Source organism: Prinia subflava, chromosome 2, assembly GCF_021018805.1.
Source record: "Prinia subflava isolate CZ2003 ecotype Zambia chromosome 2, Cam_Psub_1.2, whole genome shotgun sequence".
Classification (NCBI taxonomy): Eukaryota; Metazoa; Chordata; class Aves; order Passeriformes; family Cisticolidae; genus Prinia; species Prinia subflava.
This window is the reverse complement of record NC_086248.1, coordinates 36435017-36450219: the sequence shown is the minus strand read 5'-3', so window position 1 is coordinate 36450219 and position 15203 is coordinate 36435017. Positions and strand designations below refer to the sequence as shown.

The 15203-nt window shown below is 44.2% G+C and overlaps 1 protein-coding gene across 1 annotated transcript in view; it reads left to right on the top strand.

Moving 5' to 3' along the window:
• Positions 1-15203, top strand: part of LOC134546663 (gamma-aminobutyric acid receptor subunit rho-2) — a 37592-nt gene that overhangs the window by 11675 nt on the left and 10714 nt on the right. The window contains exons 3-5 of the mRNA XM_063389637.1: positions 7337-7404; positions 11394-11617; positions 14982-15064. Coding sequence (XP_063245707.1) covers positions 7337-7404; positions 11394-11617; positions 14982-15064 — 375 coding nt within the window. The remainder of the gene's footprint in view (positions 1-7336; positions 7405-11393; positions 11618-14981; positions 15065-15203) is intronic.

Genomic DNA, 15203 nt, shown 5'->3' with positions numbered 1-15203 from the left:
CCTGATCTTTCTTGACTCACTACTGCAGAGAAAAGAGGGTACCTGAACAAAAACAGCTGGAATACCAGCATGGCAATCCCTCTTCTGATTACATCAATAACCAAATCCTTCCAGAGCTAAGGACTGCAGTTTTCACCGAATGGCTAATGCTGCATCCTCTGTCAATGGGCCATCTAGGGTGAAGTGCTACCTCCCCCTGCCCAGTGGGACACACCACTATTGTGCCCTTTGCACCTGCTCCACAGAACAGAGCTTCTCAGACCTGCCCATTCCTGGTGTGGCTGAAAAGATGTTTCTTGCCTCTCAGTGCAGTTGTGCCATTCTTAGAGCACAGTGCTGACCCCTGCTCACAATTTTTTATATTTATATATATTTTCAAACTCCAGAATTCAAAACCTTTCATCACCAGTGTTTCCTGCCCCCGCAATGTTATTTATCAGCGAGTGGTAGTCCAGCCTAAACATTGGAGGTAACTTCTTCCCAATCAGGGAAAAGCTTGATCTGCTGCTTCTAGGGTTCAAGAGTTTGCCTTGAATTCCCCTCTGGGTGGACTTAGGCAGATCTCCCTGGGGCTGGTAGGAGCACTGGGTGCAGCTGAGGCTCAGGGGTGAGGGTCTCCCTAAATCCCAGGTATGCTTTTGCCTGCTATAAGGTGAGAGGATGCTGTCTTCGGTTTTCTGATTTTTTAAAAAATTTATTTTTATTTGATTTTTTAAGCCGACCTCAATTTTTGGAGCTTGGCTGTTGACTTCTGAGTACCTGATATGGACAAACTGAGGGTGCTGATCGATCCTCTGGACAAAAGACTGCTGGTCTGATGGGTGGGATGATAGGGCTTCTCTGGGAGGATATTTGGACTCCCTACCTTGACTCAGCTGGAGACAGCTGGGGAACCATGGTGATTTTTTAACTTTTTTCCCCTTAGCTAGATGTATGTCAGGGCTTCATGCCTGTTTTGGGAAGAAGCTGCAGGGTTTTGTTCTGTTGTGCTGATGGTTTGGCACCCAGTGGCACCACTGCACTGTATTCTGGAAACAGATCTGAATTTACCTGTTTTTATCAGTGTCACTGTATTTTCATCAGGGTCCTTGAAGAACGCATTAGAGAACAGGTCACACCAAACAGACACAATTACACAGCCACTCTTCTAGTGTTAATGGAACAGCATTTTAATCTCTCTTTTGCCTTGTTTTCCCATGCTACCTCCCATCATGGCATCAAGATTCTTCTAGAGCCAAAATTTGGAAGATGGTTTATAAAACAGAAATACCCTAAGAGCCTTTGCTGAGACATTTTCTTTTTTTGTAAAGGAAAAGCATGATGGGGTTTTTAAAATTTTTGCTTAAAACCTCCTTAACTTGCAGAGATTCTTGGGGCAAAAATGTGGTGTAGCAAAGTTGTACTGAAATTGCATGTGATGAGGAGCAAAGCATGGAAACAGCTTTGTTGAGGCTCCAGCCTTGGAAAGCCTGACTCAGACACACAGAGATAGCGGGTGCTACAGGTTCTTGCTCAGCTGCAGGATTGCACAGTGTGTTTTCAGTGACAGATGATAAGCCTAGTGGAAAAAAACCATAAAAGAAAGGGAACAAAAGTCTGGTAAAAGGCAATCTTCATCGTTTTGTCTGTAATGTTATTCATCAGGCAGTCACAGTGATTTGCTATGCACCATGAGTCCTTCCAGCTTCTTGCTGTGGCAATGTCAGTCAAACTGATGTGGTTTGATCTGTGGAGCATAAAAAGGCTTTTGTACTGTGGAAGTGGAGAAGAGGAGCCCGTGGGATTCATGCGACTGTAACTGGTCACTGCCCTAACACCCTCTCTGGTCTGATTGATATTCCAGCTCCGTGGCATTACATCAGGCCTTTGATGTTACCTTGAAGGTGGGAAAGGCACCTCACTTCTAGAAAATTTACAAAAAGTACCATAAGTAACTGTTGAGGGGCATTAAGACTAAAAGAAACCCAGTACTGCTGATGGTTCCCAAGTTTGGTGGGCCAGCCTGCAACCCAACCTTAAGATAAAAAAAGAGACAGGGTATGAGCTGTTTTATGGTGGCCACAGTGACTCTTGCTGGTCTGCAGAGGCCAGTCAGAAAGCTGCCAGCCCAACACAGCTCTGACCACTGGGCAGAGCAGGCTGGGCTTATGCAAGGTGAAATGAAAAAAAAAAAAGCATTAGAGAAAGGTGAAGGGTTTTTCAAGGAAAAGTATCTTTGTAAAGAGCAAGTGAGCAAACAAATGTTGTATAAGTTGTGTTATTAACAGCCCAATAAGCATGGTTTTCTTGCCTGTCCTCAGCCCATTAGAGACAGGCAATTGGGTACAGAGGCAATGAATTTTTTTTTTCCTTTGCTGATGGTCAAAGAGCCTGCATAAACTAAAAGAGACTGCAGAGGTTTTGACCCTCAGGGAGTTATCTCCATGTCAGTGACCTTGTTCTAGCTAGCAGATGTTCAGGTATTATTTACTATTATTAATATTTAAAGATTATGTAAATGTTTGTTTTGCTGCCTTCCTTAAACACCCATTTTAAGCATTTCATTTATGACATCTCATATTTTACAGGGAGCCTGTGAATAAGCAGCTTTAGTTGATACTTAAAATAGCTGTATCTTCTTTATTGAGGACCAGCCTAATGCTTTCCTTTTATTATATTTGCTCATAGCCGAGTAGCCTAATGTCAGCTGGTGCTTGCTGCCCTTTCTGGGCAGTGCTTTTGGCAGGGTGGATGAACAGTGGGGTGAATAAAGCACAAGAAGTTCACTGAGTGCTAGTGACGAGGGCTGGGACAGAACTTGCTGCTCTGCTGAAGAGCAGCCGTCCGTGAGATGCAGAGGCACAAAGCCCTGCAGTCATGAGGCAGGAGATGAGCACGTCCTGGTGCTGGGACCTGGGAGCTGCCCACACCTGAGAGGTCCCAGTCATATGTACATTCACTAAAAAGTAAATACACACACACAAAAATACACTGAAAGCTGTTTTGCATCTCACAGATGTGGGATCTCTTAAGGATGTTTGCAGTCTCTCTGGGTGTGCACAAGATACCCGTCAGTAAAGAAATCTCAAACCTACTTGTTTCCTATGTAAATATTTTTTTCACAGGGCCTTCACCTACCACCCTCCTTCAAAGATAGATGAGTAGACACTGTCTCAGAGAGAAACAATGAGCCTTTGAAAGCACTGCCAAAGAGAAAAATTAAAGAGATGTCACAAAGCTCTAGTCTCAGAGCCGGAGTGCAAAATTGACTCCAGTTATCTTCATGGTAGCCCACTCTTCCCTATCTTCCAAAGCCTGCTCCAGTGTTCAGAAATAAAAACCATGTTTGCGTCCAGTTCTGACTGGGAACTGATTCACACTTTGAAGCTTTCATGCTGCTCACTGGTTGGTGATTTAAGGTGTGGAGACACAGTGAGATGTAACAGGCTTTAATGTTGGCCTCCTTCTGAAGTAATTCCTGCACGGAACTCGTGGAAACCTCCTGGGTTCCCTGGAGAGGTCAGCCCAAGGCCAGACATCCCATTCCATCTGGGGCAGAGTTTGATACTCAAACTGGAGTTTTTGCAATATGAAACAAGCCACAAAAATCTTCTTTGTGCCAGAACCAACCCAAAATTCCATGAATCTGCCTGATATTTTTCAGAGACTTTTAAGTGTGATCTGAAAAACTCTGCTGAACTGCAAGCTTTGAGCAAAGCAGAACTGCTTCCTTTTATCAACCATATCCCAGCTTTCACATGGATCCATTTAGCTTCCTGTCCAGCTATGAACGTCCTAGAGAGGAGCCTGAGCTTTGAGATCTCTCCAGTGTTAACATGCTCAAGTCTTTTTTTGCTTATAATTCTCTTGTATGGTCCTTCTATATTTCCTCTTTCTGAAGAAAAGGTGATTATTGATAAAATAATGTTAATGACAAAGGAAGTCTGGTTGATGAGGGCTTTTTTGCATCTAATGCTGTATCAAAGTTCATTGTTCTATCAGTTCAGTTTGTCATATACCATCTGAGCTGTTCTTGTTCCTTCACATTCACCCCCTCATCATACTCTGCTCCCTCTCAATACAGAGGATTTTTTTCTTTTTGCTCATCCCTAGCGGCATTTGATAAGGAATTTGGCAAAACACCCTGAGCCTCTGTAGTTCAACTGTTCAGTTCCCAGAGGGACAGGATTAAAACCCTAGTAGTTCCTAATTGACTCTCACTTGGGTTAGTGAGATCAAAGATCTCCTGACATTTTTCTCTGAGTGATCAACAACCATTTAATTCAATAGTTTGTGCTACAGCCAACATGACCCTCAAGGAAGCCCAGGGTTTGTTTCTGTGGTTTAAAGAGGTCATTTGTAGACAGGCCTTCTGCTTTGCTTCAGAAGCTGCATGCACTTTCAGTGTTGATTGCATCAAGTACCTCTGCAAAACTGCATCTTACTTGAAGTGTTGTACAGTGATGGGCCAAGTGAATGTACAATTCTCAATATCACTTATGCTCATGGCCGAGAGCAGGGCTTGGTGCTTGTTTGATTCCTGTCACTACCTCACAGGCAGCAACATTTGCACTGTCCCCATTGGCCCTTCACTCACCCTTCCCTGCTCAGTCCAACTTCTTGTCTAAACCTCCTCCAGAGGGTCTTGGTGTCTCAAGGTATCCTCATTCCCATTTGTGTGCTCTCTCATTGCCTCAGCCTCAGCTGCTGAATGAGGAGCAGGGAGAAGGAAAAAGCAGTGATTACTCCTGCTGATTGTAGCAGGAGTTTACCAAAAAAAAAGGCAGAGTAAATATTTCTGCTGATAAATTGGTTTTACAGACTCATCTTTACATTTCTGTATTAAGCACTAAACATTTGAGCCCAGCATTCAAATAATTTCTCCCTCACTCTGTAACAATCACTTTTTTATCACCCCCCCAAATTTGTGGTTAACTGCAGAAAAGACACCTAATCCAGCCCTGGACCTCTTCTCTCAAGGGCTTTCCAGACCATCCAGCTTAACATGGAACACTTTTTATTTTGGGTTTAATAAACCTTTGTGTCACCTCCAGACTGAACCTTTGGCTTGGTCCTTGCAGTGAGATAACTTCTGGTTATTGAGTGTTTGATGCAGGAACATGAACAAAGTAAAGGACACGGTATTTTATCTTCAAGAGCAGATAGGGAAGGAATAGGAGAGCAGGACAGATACCAACTTGGCAATGTTCTTATATTTATGGCTTTGGTTTTTAGTTGTTTGTTGTTGTTTTGGGTTGTTTCTTAATCTGTGATTAGTGTTCAGAGAAGCATAGAAATCACAGCAGATGATATTAAATAGACTTTGCACAGGTATTGATTTCTCGAATCAAGGCTAAATTAAGGATTTGTACACAGAGTCTCTCTTGCAGTCTGGGAGTTGTGGGGGGCTGCCCAGCATGTGTTGGGCACACAGCCCTCAGCTTGTGCTGTTTCTTTGTTGATTGTATTGCATATCAGAATGTCTCTTGTCACCACAGATACAGTGCTTTTTGCTACCTTGTTTAAAAAAACCCCAACAAATCAAAGCACGTGTTACTGAGCAAAAGAAATATCATAGAAAAATTCTTTCTCTCGGTTGCAAACAATTGCTGGTATTTTTTTTAAAGTATGCAGTGCAGAGCTCTGTGTCTGAATGTGACATGTGGGTGTTTGTAAGCATCTGGGAGTCATCTCAAAGTGCTTGGTTAGCCAGGTCTGAGCTTCATTGCTGGGGGAAACAGTCACTTAAACTGGAATTGGTGGTTCTGGGGAGCCTGGTCCTGCTCCACAGGGCTTGTTCAAGGTGCCTGTTCCCAGCACAGCTGCTGACAGACACCGTGGGCAGAACAGGCTGGAGCTGTGCATGTGGGAAGGGGACAGTGCCACCGTCACTGTGCTCTGCTGTCATCAGGTGAGGCTGGCTTATCAAAGCCCTGGCAAACCTGCACTGGGGCTGGTTGCAACTTGTCTCATGGGCATGAGGATCAGCCTTTCCCTACTGGGGCTGAGCTGGTGCTTCTTTCTCCTCCAGCAGAGGCAAACATAAGGTTGTGTTCAAAAGCCCTGAAGATGTGTGAGAGTCTGTACGTGCTGCTGCTGGTACCAGAGCAGGATGGATGGCAGCTTGCAAAAGTGTGCTGCTCTCTCAGCACCATTTCTGCTCTCTGGTTAGACTTGTATTCAGAGCTTAAATGGGGTCTTGAGGAAGATGCTTCTCTAGCTAAATGCAGCCTGCATGCAGCAGGCCCTGCAGTTTGTGGTGCTACAAATACGGGTCTGAGTCCACAAAGAGATTGTGGTGCATCTTACAAATTATCTAATCAAGTACCAATTCCCCAGCTCAATCAAGTACCAGTACTAATCAATCTGACTGCTAATCAGGTTCAAAATCTAGGTGCTAAAAGTCTTTGCAATTCTTCATGGAGGCCACTATGGTCTTTGTAAAATTGATTTCTGCTGGACAAGTCTCAGACATGTCTGCAGAGCTTCTGCTTCCTTTGGCATGGTCTGTGTCACTGCCAGTGCCCAGGCTGCAGACACGCCCTGGACAGGGTCATCAGCGTGAGCCCTGTGAGACCCACACTGAGAGCACCAGACAACACTGGATCCACCTGGAGTGTTCCTCAGCAGTTCCTGCTGAGCTGCCCTGCTGGGTGTGCTTGTCTCAGCAGGCACTTATCCCCAGAGTTTGGGAAAAGATGCATGAGGGCACACTATGGGGATCTTGAGTCATCTGAGCAGGTCCTGGTCATTATTGAGCAGCAGTCTACAGTGATGTTTTGATACAGGTTTTCTAGTAATAGAGGAATGTGCATTCATTATGGGATGTTTGCTGCTCATTTACTCTTTGAACTCCTAGGCTGCTAATTTTAAGACTACTGTGGAGAACTAGCAATATCATCAGTGAGTAATATGAATCAAAATGGTGATAGGCTCTTGTGTTTAATCTGGCTTGCCTTGTTGGTAGAAAAAGAGAAACCTCCAAGGAAGAGCTCATTGCCTGCCATGTTTTCATCTTAGTCCCCTGTCGTTGGGGCTAAATTTGTTCATAAATGCCTAAAATTTAAGATGGTATGGCTCAATTTTTAAAAATATAGGCAAGTGTTTCATCCAAGCTCTGGATTAACTGGCAAAGTGTCAACATAGGCCAAGGGGAAGATGATTTAATGTTTCAAAAAGGCCCTTACATGGTTATTCACTAACTCTTTCCCCAGCCCCCTCCTGAAGAACCATTGACAGAAAGGTACAATATAAGCTCAGAAATGTTTGCGTGTCACCTTAGAAGTGCAAATTGAGTGCAGATGATGTGAAAGAACATTTATTTACATATCTAAATCTCATTCTCATTCTCTTCCAGGCCCTGCGATTCCTGTTGGGGTGGATGTGCAAGTTGAAAGCTTGGATAGTATTTCTGAGGTTGACATGGTACGTAATCCTCTTCTAAGCCTCAGTTACTTCTAGTCATAAAAACACCTTCTGACATGAAACCTGTGGACTTGTAATCATTGGCCAGATGGAAGTAATAGCAACACCTCCAAAATTCAGAGAGGCTGATAATCAGAACCAAAGGTTTCATAAAACCAGGTGATCAAAGTCTTACCTCTCTACCTCCAGGTAAAGATTAAAAGCATGAAGAGAAAAGGGTCCTTGTATGAATGAAGGAGAACAATCAGTGCTGTGAAAGACCTTTCACAATTAAAAATATAAGCAGCTGCCTATGAAGGTGTAAAGCTGTATGGTAAAATTCACATAAGCTGTGCTTGCTGCAGGAGTTTTCTTCCTTAGGGAATCATTCAATTCACATGAGTGGTCACGCATGCTTTACTGTTTGGTTTTGGGTTATTTCATGGTGATTTTTTTTTAATTGAATGAAATAAAAACAATTGAAAGAGAAGTGGAAAGGGGAACATAGAGGAAAAGAGGAAGCTTCTGGGCTCCTTCCTCTTTCTGCCTTTTCTTCCCTGTTCTTGTGCACCTTTTGTGGTCTAGACAACACATAAAGACAAAGGAAGAGCTTTAGGTTGAGTGTTTTTTAATATGGTGTAATTATACCTTCATCCCATTTTTGAGGGATTGGTTTAGATGACATTTAAAGGTCCTTTCCAACCCAAACTATTCCATGTTCTGTGGTTAAAACCAGGCAGCTTGCTTGCCTGGATATTGAAAGAGAGGGATTGGGGGTATGCATGCAGTGAGGTGTGTGGGAGGGAGCTGTCAGCACAGGAAATGGCTGCCAGGAGCAGAGCTGGGACTCTAATATATCAAGATAATGTCAGAGCAGCAAAGAGGCCTAATTAGTGCAAGTAAATAACTCACAGTGCTTTCTGTCAGGATTCAACAAAAATCTTGCCTGTCAGAAGTCTTTGAGGTCAGTTCTCTCCCTTGGCTGATAGTTCCTATTTTCCCAGCTCGTGACAAGTACTTTCCACAGCAGTTGCTGACATATTTGGGGTGGAAGAATGTTCTCCACGGTCAGTCTGAGTTACATTGGTGTGTTTTTCCCAACAGACTGTCCCAGCGTGGGTGTTTGCAGGGAGGAGAGTGGGCAGTAAGCTCTCTGCATGGCCAGGGTACAGGGGCTGGCTGTGCCTGCAGCAGGGTGCCCTCCTTGTCTCCCCATTGCAGGCAGGGCAGGGCTGCAGGCAGGGCTTGTTTCAAACTGCTCTGGAGTGGCCCTGAACATCAGGTACCCTGGGCTGGGCAGTCCTTACCTATCACTGCTTGAGCAGGCTCCTGGTGCCCCAAGGAAGGACCAGACTGAAGAATCACCTGCCATGGCCCACTGTATCTACAAGATCCTGCATGACAGTGAGAGCAGCCAGGGGCTCTTTAATTTTTTTAATGTGGGTTTAAACTGGTGCCTGTCTGGTCGACGTGGATGGGCTGCTGTTGTGTGCAGTGGCAGGACATGCTCCTGAGGCTGCCTGGAGCATGGAACAAACATGAAATATGCTGCCAAAACTGAGGTACTTGTGTAGACTCATCGACTATGCCTCTGGCAAGTACTACCATTCTCCCAATTTGCTGTAAAATCTTGTTTTCCAAGGGACTTTCCTATTTGTGAGTGCTGAAATAAACCCCTCTTCTTACTTGTAAATAGTGTGTGTGCTGGTCAGAAAGGAGCAAGTGGTCAGCACACTGCCTCTTTTGAATCATGCCATGAAAAAGCCTCCTTAGGTTGGATTTTATACCCAGAAGCTGTTGTCAGCTGCCATTTTGTGTTTGCAGCATTTGGTGCATCGTGTTGGCCATTGGAGAGGAGAGTTTGCCACTGCAGAGGCCACTGTGTTGGCTGTTTGGAGAGAGAAAGGGGCTGAAGGTGAAAGATGAGAAGCTCCTGTCTGGTAGGACAGGGGAAGGGGTGGCCTGGAAAGCAGTGAGTTCCTTCCTGTGCTGTGCCTGCAGACAGTCTCTTCCCCCTCCTGTATGGTGGTGTAAGCAAAGCTGAGGGCACCTGGCTGATGGTCCCTGCTCCCCCATGCTCTGATGATGGAGCTGCCCAGAGGCATTTTGCAGCCACAGCCTCAGGCTGCCTGGCTGTCCTGGTTTTGGCTGGGATAGAGCTAATTTTCTTCTTAGTAGCTGGTACAGTGCTATTTTTGGATTTAGTATGAGAATGATACTGATAACACAGTGTTTTGTTTGTGGCTCAGCAGTGCTTACCCTGAGTCAAGTATTTTCAGTGTCTCATGTTCTGTCAGTGAGGAGGGGCACAAGAAGCTGTGAGGGAGCATGGCCAGGACAGCTGATCTGAACTGGCCAAAAAGATGTTCCATACCACAGAACATAATGCCCAGTACATAAACTGGGGAGAGTTTGCTGGAAGGATGCTGGAGGATGTACTGGGCATCTGTCAGCAGCTGTATTGTGTATCACTTGTTTTTCTGGAGTTTTGCCCCTCTCTCTTTTCATTTTCCTTTTCATTACTCTTCTTATTACTATTTATTTCAATGATTAAACTGTTTTTAACTCAGGCCAACTTCTTTTAGTCTGCTCCCCATCCCATTGGCCGGAGGTGGTGGGAGAGAGGAGTGAGCAAATGTCTGTGTTGTAATGAGCTCTGGCTGGATTGAAACCATGACCGTGGTCCTCCTCTCCTGCAGCCCTGTGTTCCTCTCTCTCATGTCATGGCCAGGCAACTGGTAACCCTGAATAGCCAGGCTCCTCTTTACTCCTTTTTTGATTTCTACCATAACTTGCACTGACTCCTAAGAAAGCAGCAATTGTGCCTCTTCCTTGGTTTCCTTTTCCCCAGCTCTAGTCAAACTGATATGCTTGATGTCCAGCCCCTGAGGCTGACTCTTCTAGCTAGGTTGTAACCTAAGCTCTGCCAGTGGCAGTAGTTGCTGGAACTGTTTCTTTGGGACCGTAGATGTAGGGGGAATGTGGCCAGTGGGCCAGTGTCCAGTAGGGAACAGGAGCTGGCAGCATCCCTGGGATGAGCAGTGAGGGAGCCTGGCACCAGTCTGATAAGGTGGGGACCTGTAGGTGTGTGAGCAGAAGTGTCCCCCTGGCCAATCTCTGCCATGGTCAGAGAGGTCTGGCCAGCTCTGTACTGTGCCAGGCAGCAAGGTGAGGACTGGCACTAGAGCTTTGACAAATCAATGAAAAACCTGTTGGCAATGCAAGGCTGCTGCAAGACAACCCTTTGAAGCAGAGAGTCAGGGTAACTGATTGTCACTGTCACCAAACTGATTTGTTGTGGTTTGAGAAAGTGATTGCCACACAGTTAGGGAGAAACCCTGGCCTGTGTTGCTGCCTGCACAGGCTTGGCAGCTGCAGCTCCCATAATCACTTGCTTAATTGGGAATGTGAAGAAAATAAGTGTATTTGATCTCTCAGAGTGAGAGCAGATTCAGCTCTAAAAGCAGCAGGTGCCAGGTTGGGATCAACAAACAGATGTTTCCTTTATGTGACTGAAGCTCCTGCCCCATCAATAAGCCTAAAACTGAATATTCTTTACACAGTTATATAGTAGGAAACAGAGTTCCCTCACTTGGTTGCTGTTTGCAACAATTTAGTCCTTTTGGGGATAAATTAATTAGTGTTTAGCCAGACCATTAAGCTAACTTTCAGATTTTCCTCTTGATCATCCTATTGCTGCCATAGTCCTGTAAGATAATTTTTGCCAGAATTGAAGAATCATTTCTGAAGGGTATTTCCTCTCTTGGGGCATGTTTATATCCCGTTTGGGACTGAACATTACTAGGCACTGTAATGAATTCATTATTTGGCTATGCTTTGTTATGGCTGAAATTATTTTGTCAGGAAAATCTACTGACAGAGAGCATTGACCTAGGAAAGAATCAGGAGTTAATAGTGGAGAGATCTCATCTATCTGGTGGGAGTTTTCTTTCTGGTGTGTCCTAGTTGTAGAGTGCAGCACTGACAGACCTCTCTTCCATTTTTTGAAGGATTTCACCATGACCTTGTACTTAAGGCACTACTGGAAGGATGAGCGTCTTTCGTTTCCAAGCACCAACAACAAGAGCATGACATTTGATGGCAGGCTGGTGAAGAAGATCTGGGTCCCTGATGTCTTCTTTGTGCATTCCAAGAGGTCCTTCATTCACGACACCACCACGGACAACATCATGCTGCGAGTGTTCCCCGATGGGCACGTCCTCTACAGCATGAGGTAACGGAGCAGCCCTGCTTCCCCTGAGCAGCCCCCGGGCCTTTGCTGACAGTTTTGCTCCAGGCTTGACTTCGGTGATCGCCAGGATTGCTCCTGCCAATCCTGCTACTCCCGCAGCTGATACGGAGCCCTGTTTCCAGAACATCCAGTACAAAATGCTTTGCAGGAAACTCTGAGAAACCATGCTGTGGGCAGTAACAGGATAATCTCCTCCTGGGGGAAGCATGCCTCCAACTCTTTGCAGTCAGTGGAGGGCTTAGTCAAGCAGGAATGTTCATCCCAGGGTCAGTGTGTGATTAAACTGGAAGCAGCTGATATACCAGATGGTGACCTCTACAATTATCCTATTTTCCTTCTTGTTTGTCTGGATTTTTTTTTTTTTTCCTTTAGTTGTGGTGCTTTCCTGTTGATGTAAATGTTTAATGTTTACTACTGAAATGGCAGTATTAAAGACACCCAGGTTTTCTAGTAGATTTGTTGGCCGCAAGAATCCTGAGGATTCCTGTCATGAGGGGGGTTATCCATCCTGTGGGTGTACACGGATCATGACTGTGGGTTTGCAGGATTCTGTAATACACAAGGACATGGAGGCTTAATCCTCTAAACTTCTCTACCTTATTACAGATTATCAAAAATACCACAAAAATCATCACTAGCAAGTAAACTACCACAAAATCACCACTGGAAACTATACCCAGTGATTAATAAAGTGACTATACATCCATATCACACTATTGCAAATTACTATCAGCAATCAATAAATTAGCATCCATCAATCATGTGGAAACAGCCAAACACTAACCAGGGTATTTACTGTTACAGGTTACTTTACATTGGTGAAGCAACTCATCCACAATATAACCCCAGGTGCATGTAGGACAGGTTGCTTGTGTGGGTGCACAGTACTGGTATCAAGTGATGCCACCATCAAGTGATCCAAATCAACCACCTGATGGAAGGACAAACTGAAACAGCCTCCAAAGTGGGCTCAGGGGGGACCAGCGAGACAGCACAGTCTCATTTCAGAGATGCTCTGAGTCATAGGCTGTGGAGTCAGCTAGGTGTCCTTGGTGGGTGTCCAAGAGCTGGTAGAAAGTTTGTGCACTGAATTCAACCTTCTAGGGAACAGAAAAGTATGTGCAGCATGGAAAGGTCTCAGAGGAAGGCTTCATTTTGGATAAAAATTATAGTCTCCTTATATCCAGACAGACAAGAGGGTGTAGAATGCCACCACTTTGAACAGGCAATAGATGCTGGTAATTTTTTTTTCCACCTGTGACAGCCAATAGATAATGATGTTTCTGTTCACTCAGACCCTTTTTTATTTTCAAGATCATTTCCTACCTTTTCTGACAATAAAATGCCTGTTGAATCACTTTTTTTTTTTTTTTTGGCAGTTATTGGTGGTATTTCAGGATGTCTCCAGTTTCTAGGTACCCTATCTGCATGTCAAAGAGGCCAGCTGTGCTTCTCAAGGATTTGCCTTGTTCCCAGGCTGGCAAGCCTTTCTCTGCCCATATTTTTCATCAGACAGGTTTTTTGCTCAGTAGTTTCCCCTTCTAACCAGGCCACCTTTATGGCTGCTCACATCAGCATCCCAGCAGATTTAATTTCTTTCAGAAGAATGAAAAAAGAGAAGCGGAGAAAAACACACTGCCAGAGGAGAAAAGCTCAAGAGCCCAAAAAAATGGATATTTCCCCAGGATAGAAAACATGCTCTCAGTTTACAGTGACCTTTGAGTATTTTGTAGCCAAGGAGTTCTGTTCTAGGATCTTTCTGGAACTTATTTACTTCAGCTATGGTAAAATGATTTTCAAAAACTTGGAAAGGTTTTCTATTAAGTTTACTTCTGTGATCTTCTGAGGAGGTGATGTGACTTCTTAATGTTACCCACAAGAAAGAAGTCTGTGAGTTTACCACAGCTGATTGCACAAGAGTTAAATTGATAATTTGATACATAAAATCCAAGGAGAGAGAAAATCTCCATGGCATTTGGCCCTGGTGGTGTTTGGAACACTCAGAACAATAGTCAGCTGAAACAGCATGAGTGTCAATGGTGCTGGGAATGCTCTCAGGTATCTTGAGATGTCTGCATGGGATTAACACTGGACTGGGGAACATTTCATTCCTGTTTTGGGCCTTGGGTCTTCAAAGCCACCTGGAAACTGCACTTTAATTGAGGAATATCATATTGATGAGCTGAGTTTCTGTTCTGCCCCTGACTAGCAAACCGTTATTGACCACAGGTTGTGCCACAGTTCAGGTGACGCCAAGGAAAGAAAATAACACACTTTAATGAGACTGAGTTATACAATGCTTAAATGCTACACACAGTTAGGGGAGGTCATTGTTGCAGGGTACCTTCAGGAGCATATCCCCAAAAACATTCTTTAAATTTTGCTCAAATGGCAAAATTTTGCTCCAGTTTATAGTCAAAATGAACATCATGTGCCTTTCAGGGGTGATGAGTGCGTAGGTCAGGGTAGGATTTGGATCACAATCCCTGGAGCAGAGGAAAAGTTATTTATTGATGTCTACAATGAATCTAGAAAATGGTCACAGCCAACATAAGTTGGCCTCTGAAACGATGAGTCACAGCTGATTTGCCTCTCCTAAACTGAGACCTCCACTGCAAATCCATCTGCAAGAGAAAGTTCACTGACCCACTGGAAAATTTCTTATGTAACGTTGTGCACAACTGGACTAGTTTAAAAACTGGAGCTGTGATTGCTGCAGCTTTTTAGCTAAGTCCAAAACTTAACAGAAGCAAATCTCTCTTGCTGAAAACCAGCTGCACCCATTTTACAACCCCTGCCCCAGAATACACCCCTCAGATTAAAAGGGTTTATTGAGAGCTGTAAGGAACTGCTTTTGCCTTAATACTATATATACTGAAGGAATTTTGTGGCTTGCAAAAAGGATGGTTATATTGCTCAGGCTCAGGTCATTCTGGGGGTGACTATGGAGGGAACTGAGCAACGGGGAAAATGTGGAAACCTTCATTAAACTGCACAGAAGGGAATATTCAAATGTAAATGGTGAAGTTACTTTTCATTGTAGTCTTGTAGGCAAGTAGTTGGATATAGAACACAGTGGAAATATCTGTACTGACATTAGTATAACAGTAATGTCCAAGATAGTGCTTTAGTTCCTTGATAGATATTGAAATTACAATTTTCTTTGGAGTTTCTGTGTATAATCCATCTAGTTTGAACACGGAGAATTGGTAGGCACTTTCCTGTGTATTTTTTGCTAACATCATGCACTATTTCTGGCTTAAAAGCTGCAGAATAACTGTCTGCGATAACATTCTCTCTTGATTGCTTCTCACAGAAACCAGCTTTTGTCATTTTCGATTTCTAGGGTCACAGTGACAGCAATGTGCAACATGGACTTCAGCCACTTCCCCCTGGACTCTCAGACATGTTCTCTGGAGCTGGAAAGCTGTACGTGGTATCCGTGTTTCTAGCTAGGTGTGCGCCATGGCTGGCTGCACAAACATTTCACTGGATGTGTTTCAGAATACTGTCTATTTTAGAGCCTGAAAAAATAGTTCATCAGAGTAACTAGGAGTCCTATTGACTC